Source organism: Corylus avellana, chromosome ca10, assembly GCF_901000735.1.
Source record: "Corylus avellana chromosome ca10, CavTom2PMs-1.0".
Taxonomy (NCBI): domain Eukaryota; kingdom Viridiplantae; phylum Streptophyta; class Magnoliopsida; order Fagales; family Betulaceae; genus Corylus; species Corylus avellana.
In genome coordinates, this window is record NC_081550.1 from 10,641,586 (window position 1) to 10,649,068 (window position 7,483).

General features: G+C 37.5%; 1 protein-coding gene across 1 annotated transcript; it reads left to right on the plus strand.

Moving 5' to 3' along the window:
• The first annotated feature begins 3,147 nt into the window (after positions 1-3,147).
• LOC132164724 (protein SOSEKI 3) lies at positions 3,148-7,012 on the plus strand. Its single transcript, XM_059575280.1, has 6 exons — positions 3,148-3,685; positions 3,779-3,848; positions 3,934-4,049; positions 4,249-5,131; positions 6,173-6,474; positions 6,583-7,012. Exons 1-6 carry the CDS (start codon positions 3,478-3,480, stop codon positions 6,606-6,608), a joined length of 1,605 nt encoding a protein of 534 aa, XP_059431263.1. The 5' UTR covers positions 3,148-3,477; the 3' UTR covers positions 6,609-7,012.
• Positions 7,013-7,483: the final 471 nt, after the last annotated feature.

A 7,483-nucleotide genomic window follows, 5' to 3' on the forward strand; every position in this document is an offset into this window, starting at 1 on the left:
GATTAGTTTGGTCTATTATCAAAACCACATGGACCTCCTGTAATAAAAATCAAACCCTAAGGAGAAAAAAATAAAACAATAAAACTCCATGGGGTATTTAGTATTTAATTTTTTAAAAAATTTGAAAATTTTCTCGAAATGCGTGATAAATGATAATAAAAGGGTATAAGTTTCCACAATTTTGAAACACGGCAGCGTTCGAAACAAAAACACATTTGCCCGCTAAAATTATTTAATTTTCGTATGCTCCTTACGAGCCCTAGCCCCCGGTCGGTTCTCTCTACCACCGTTCTCTCTCACAACCACCATCAGAAGTTCTCTCCCTCTCTCTCTGTGACGCGGAAGAGAACCCTTTCTGGGATTTCAAATTGGGCATCGCTGCTCACAACCACCACACGCTGCGGAGTGGAATAGTTGCCGACGAAATGACAACATCAACAGTAGAAAATACACGGTCTCTAACCTCACCTATTTTTGCACGGGGATTGACACCCTCGGTAAATCAGAGATTCTTTCTTTTGATTTGTTTGTTTGTTTGTTTCTTCTTTTCTCCGTTTGATTGAATTCTGTACAGTGATTCTTGGTTTGAATTTGTAGGTCTCTTTAAGGAGATGTGTTCCACATTGTGTAGCCGATGTGTTTGATGATTTTCTGCTGCGGTTTTTGATTTAGGGCTGCTGGGTTTTTCAGTCATCCTTTTATTTATTTATTTTTTTCGAAAAATTTCTTGCTCCCGCTTTGAATTAAAATGTGGGTTGTGGTTGAGCTGCAAGTTTTAAATATTGAAAGCCTTGGCGTCCAAACAACTTTCGAAGAAGAAGAACAACTAAAGTTTGATTCTTTTGTTTTTTTATACTCTTCGAAGGACTTTGTTATTTCAAATGGGAGATTTTTCATCTGTTTACTAAGTTCCAAGCTTTGCTTTTGCTTTCTCTGTTTTAGTTGTTCATGTGATTTTTAGTTTCAGACAGATTGTGGTTAGATCTAACTGTTTCACACTCCAAAAATAGAACTAGTTTGAAAGCTCACAAGGCCTCCTTTGGCTGGTCTTTTTTTTCTTCTTTTCTTTTTAACTCTTTGAAATCAAAGAACGTTGAAGAACTCCATTGTTTTTTCTTGTATTTCCAAACATCCCTCCTGCACTACGGCACTTCTATACAACTAACATAGAGTACTCTACCCAAGAGAGAGAGAGAGAGGGAAATGAGAAAGCTCTGACTAAGGTAGGTAGCTTAAAGGTTGGGTCCTTATGGGTTACAAAGAAAGCAAATTAACGGAGGAGTTCTCTTAACATTAGTGAAGACATCTCTGTATAGACTTTGTGTATTGTTCTGTGTTTTTCTTTTTGGTAGCTTTGTACCCTTTGCTTTACCTTTCCTTATTCCTGCTTTGGAAATGCTTGACATGCTACTTGCTATAATTTTTCTTTCACATTAATCTCCCCTTCAAAGTTTTAGAGACTTCTTTTCGTACACCTTACCACAAGAGTTGGTACTTGTTGGATAGATGGCAGTGCACATCATCAACCTAATGTAGCATAAAAATACACTCCGGGAGGAATTGCATGCAATCATTTGATGTAGGCCACGTTGAACGTTTGTGAGCCTGTTCTCTATAGCTTAGTGATTGTAATTTATTTATTTATTTTCATTTAGAAAGAAGAGTATAGATTTAGGTCATCAACCCACAAACTAGTCAATTGTAAAAAATCTCTCTTTCACATATGTTTCCAATTGCATCCGCTTCTAATTTTTCTCTTCGTCTATCACATTTAAAACTCGATGTTCTTTCATTTTATAAACCCTGGTCTCTTACAAGTATGTTTGCTTTTGGAGTCTTTCATCCATGTAAATTTTTTTTTTGTTCCTCAAATTTCCAACTGAGTTTGATTTTTCAAACCAATTTTTGAAATGATTTGTCATTGGCCACTTTCTTTCAGTGACTGAACCTTTGATTGTCTCTGATACGTGTTGACTGGTGAGTTCATTCTTAGTAGCAATCTAGTAGAATAGAGGAGTGTTAGGCTTACAAACAAATTTTACAGAAAAATTTTTACAAACTGATATGGCACAACATGATTAGGTTTTTCAAAATTTGAACTTATTTTATATCTAATCATGTCGTGCCACATTAGTTTGTAAAAGTTTTTCTGTAAAATTTATTTGTAAGCCTAACATTCCTCAAAAGAATCAGGGCACAAGTGATGCTTGATTTTGTTTTCTTGCTATTTATTCATTAGCATCTCTGTAAATGTTTTCTTACTGTATGTACCATCTGTTTATTCTTATTGTAATTACTCAGCATGTTTTCTTCTTTTTGATTTTTATATTTTTAAGAGTAAAATGTTTTAAATTCTTGTAGGGATCTCATAAATGATGAAACCTGCTTAAAGGTCTGGGAGCTTGGTGGCTGTGTTGGGTTGATGATGCTGATAGTTTCTAGTTTCAAATTATGTATTTTTGTACGAGTTGATTACCTTAAGATGGTTTATTCTATTATGTACACTAAAATTAGGGGTGAAAAAGTGGTTACGGTAACTTAGTAGTTATTAGCTAAAACCGTTAACCGTAACTACCTAGGCAGTTTGTAAAATTCACTAACTGCTTCCGCTAACCGCCTCGAATAACTGCTAACCGCTGTTTAAAAGAATTTAATTAATTATTATATTTTTTTTAAAAAAAAACCAAAACGATATTGTTTTTATGGTAATACGATAATATCATACTACATATGGCATCGATTTTAGATATTTATACATTTTTATATATATTTAAAATTTTAAACACTAAAACAATATTTTTTTCATAATGCGTAATTCCTAACCGATTTAAATAACCATAGGGACTTAAAAAGATGCACTTGATTTCACATAAAAAAAAAAAAAAAAGAAGCCAATTTCCGAATTCAAATAGAACCACCACTAATTGTCCAATTGACACAAAAATTAACCAGAGGATTAGCTGTGGAAACCAAACAAGATGAAATGACCATGGATTTGACTAGAAAAAACAGGGATGCAGAAATAAGTTATTAGCCAGTTCTCCCTCTTTGATATCCAAGTGTCGAAATGATCCATCATATATCGTTTCATGATTTTGAGAGAATCTACCAGAAGCGTACGTTTTTCATGAACAATTAAGAAGCAAATTTAGTAGGTAAAGAAAGCAATCAATGGTGTCCCTCCTCACAAACAGTGAAAAAACACTTCCGGGTCCGTTCTGACGAATACCCATATATTTCAACATCAAACCTAACCCAAATGGGTCTCTCTAAACTAGCATTCCCTGTCAAAATCCATACAGAAACAGAAGAAAGAATCACAGAAAATCGAAGCTATAAACCAAAGCCCTAAAGGTCCAGATTGACAATATTCGATCTGATTCAAATATATTTAAATATATTTGGTGGGTTTTGAAAAATATATATGTATATTTTTATAGTTGATTGTAAAGTAGATTGTTGAGAGTTGAGCGTGAGATGAGTGTAGGCGAGGGGAGATTGAGGATGAGCAAGTACCAGCGGGAAGTGAGTCCGGAGAGGGCCAAAGTGTGGAGGGAGAAGTCGCCCAAGTACCACCAGATTCGGAAAGTCCCTGTGCTTTACTATCTCTGCCGGAATCGCCTGCTCGAGCACCCCCATTTCATGGAGGTCCCCCTCTCGTCCTCCGACGGTCTCTACTTGAGAGGTTACCAAACGCCCACGTTTCCGTTACGCAAACCAACAAACTTCTCCTTCTAATTTTCTTTTCTTTTCTTTGTTTTTGTTTGACTTTCTGCAGATGTGATTGACAGGCTTAATGTCCTGAGAGGCAGAGGGATGGCTTCCATGTATTCTTGGTCTTGTAAGAGGTGAGTCTCAATGGCGGCGCTTTGTCCTGCCCTCTTTGGATTATGCTCTAACTCACCCATCTTCTTCTTTTCTGTGAAAATGCAGAAGCTACAAGAGCGGATTTGTGTGGCATGACCTTTGCGAAGATGATCTCATTCTTCCGGCTCATGGAAACGAGTACGTTCTCAAAGGTTCTGAGCTCTTCGAAGAATCTGACTCAGGTAAAAGGGGAGTATTTGAATTGCCTTTCGTTGCACCTGGCAGAGGTTCTGTTTGATTGATTTGGCTGGTTTTTTCAGTATTCAGATAACAAAAAAATTGAAAAATTTGAAGCTACCCATTGGTTTAATTTCTCAAATTTCTCATCTACACAATCGAAAGGGGGATTATTTAATCAATCTGGAGTATTTTCCTTTACAGATCGATTCAGTCCCATTGGAAATATCAAAATGCAGAGCTTGAAACAATTACCAGAGCCTGCATCTTCTAGAAGCCACGATGATTCTTCCTCTTCTTCCAGCATGAATGGAAAGGAGACAAAACATTCCCAAGAAGACGAGGTCTCTCCTCCGGTTCAACGACCCAGTTCCTCCAGTGTTTCTCCGGAGTCTAGAGTTGGAAAAAATTCTTCTTGGGGTGGTTCTCTGAGCTTGACAGAGTACAAGGTTTACAAGAGTGATGGCTTAGCTGATGCTTCGACGCAAACTGACGAAAATGGCAGACCTAAGGCCAGAGAAACTTGTACAAGAGGTGTTTCGACTGATGATGGGTCATTAGAACCTGAATGTAGCGAGATTTCTCAAAGTCAGGTTTCACGAGTGAAGGAGAATTTCGAGATTTCTAGGGATGCCGGTTCACCTCCTCCTTCTAGCTCTAGTGCATCTTCATCGGGTGGGAAGACGGAAACTTTGGAATCCTTGATTAGAGCTGATGCTAGTAAAATTAACAGTTTTAGGATTCTTGAAGAGGAAGAAATTCGGGTGCCCACCAACGCAAGGCTAAAGAGCACAAATGTGTTGATGCAATTGATCTCATGTGGGTCGATATCAGTGAAAGACCACAGTTTTGGCCTTATTCCTACATACAAACCCAGGTTTTCCCATTCAAAATTTCCCTCCCCATTGTACTCTACTTCATTAATGTTGGGGGAGCTTGATTGCTTGACGGAGAATCCAATGCTGATGGGCCTGAGGTTGGAAAACAAAGAGTATTTTAGTGGGAGCTTGATTGAGACAAAAATGCTCAAGGAGGAAGGAGATGGAGCTAATTCTCTGAAACGTTCTTCTTCCTGCAATGCTGCCAGGTTAGTTTGTTTCCAATTCTTTTCTTGCAATATTATATCTTTTGAACAAATCTCTAGGGCTTGATTATTAGAGATTAATCTAAAACTAAATAGCAAGCACAAGAATTGCTTATTGTGGTTGACAGCAACCATTCCCCTCTTAGAATTTCTGGATTCATGGATGGATTCAAATGATATTAATCATATTTAACAAGATGGAGGACAACTACATTAATCAGAGACATCTGCTTAGTCTTAGTCGTTCATCTTAACCATTTGAGTCTTTCCTGGAATATGTTTGTCTGGGACTGTTAACCATTCTCAGTTGGGAATGAATTCTCGGGGCTCCCGGCACTTTTGAATATTGTTTAGACTTATCAACCTTTTAGACAAGCCAACATAATGCTTAAGTTCCAATCTTTATTGCTTTGGGAGCCATGTTTGATGACCATGCTCACCTCACTTGGCCTTGTGCCTACATGATAATGATAGTTGAAAAAAAATATTAATTTGATGGATAGAATATGTGTGTAATCAATAATAAATAAAGAGAATTCATAGTGTTGTGACTGGGATGTATTTTTGATTAGGTTGATTGACAAGAGTGTTTAGGCTTGTGAGGAACTTGAGCTGGAGTCAGACTCAATGATTTTGTCAAGCTTGATCCTATTCAAGTGAGCTGAGCTTGAAACATACTCAATCCAGTTCGGCTTGAGAGAAGAGTTATTGGTCCTCAAAGTGCATAAAAGCTTATTTGTTTCCAATTCTCTGAAAAATAAATATAGGGAACATATTGTTGAGCACACCAATATACTTGCGTTAATACCAAATTAATGGTATACTTACTTTCTTTTTTATTGTTAATCTTGATTTGTTTGCTTTGAATGTGGATATTTTCTTGAATAAAAAATGACCAACTACTGGGGAGTTTAGCAGAGTAATGGGTCAAGAATTGTTAATTGAGATAGGCATCCTTTGGGATTATGCCGGTCATATTATACATTGTCTAGTTACTTCCTTACAATTAACCCTTAAAGTATGAAAACTGAATGTCATGTCCAGGACATTTAATCAATTCGATTCAACGGAAGAGAAAGAGGAGTCAAACTCTGGACATTCAAAATGTATCCCACGATCAATCAAGAGTTCATTGAGCAAGCACGCACGATGTGAATCTATGCGATCTCCTATTTCCGACAAACCAAGAAACTCTTCAGATGGAGTGGACAGGTCACATACCGCCACTCCCTGTGTAGCAAACGGTGGCAGTAAGAGAATCACAGAGCCTTCCTCGGGAAGAAGGCAATCAAAGAGGTTAGATTCCTTCAGAGAAGAGAAGGAGAAGGTGATCAAAATCGAAGAAAGTTAAGTGTCGACTCTGCCCCATTTTCACAAGAGGTTCCAAAATTATCATTCTGATCCTACTATCTTGTTAATATTGGTTGACATTTAGTATTGATTTTATCCTACAGGCTTGCTTCAGGAGCTCGGGTTATAATCGAATCCACATCACATTGTGACACCGCCGTCTGCAGGTCTTAGGAAATGGGTTCATTTTTCCTTCCATTTGAGAAAGGTAACTTAATTTGGAATTTCAAATTATGGAAAGACTTGTTGGGTCCATGGAATGATTCTGTAAATCTGGAAAGTAAAAAAGTGAGTAGGGAATAACTCATTTGCTGAGGGAGCTGGCAGTGCTGGTGTGGTCCTAGTGGACCAAACTCTTCATATTTTTTGAGCTTTCTTAAATGGGATATAACCTTTTCGTGTGTAACTACAGTTGCAATATCTTCCTCTTGCTGTCCTGCATTGTCTTGTCAGAACCATAAAATAGCGAAAGGAGGCCTAGCTTGCTCTTAAAGTTCTTATGCGTTTGAAATTTGAATTTTTTTTCTTCTCTTCTGACCTTGTGCCCTTTAATGATGAATTTAATCCTTGGCAAAACTAGCTCCTTCTGGGATACCTTTGCCAATTGCCACCACACCCGTTGAAAAGTTAATAAAGGGCTAAAAGCTTCTTTCTTTTTTAACTACAAAAGCTAAAAAGTGTTTTTTGTTTATTCAAAACGTGTGGATATGATGATTTTTGTTTCTGACTTTTTGCTTTTGTATTCCAAACGGACCCTTTGATGGACGAGGATATCTTAAACTGCGGAACCTACTTGTCCCGGGCTAGAGGAGACTGCCTGGAACAGGTGGGGGCAAGCAAGTAGCTTCCTTTGAATACATGTGCAGGGGATCCTATCTATTGGAGAGGGGTTGACTCACAGTGTTATTGCATGTATTGCTATTGCTAACTGCAAAGTTGTGTAAATGTTTTCGAAAATCTGGATATGGTTTTTAATGAACAAAAGTAAAGGGGTATGGGACGTGA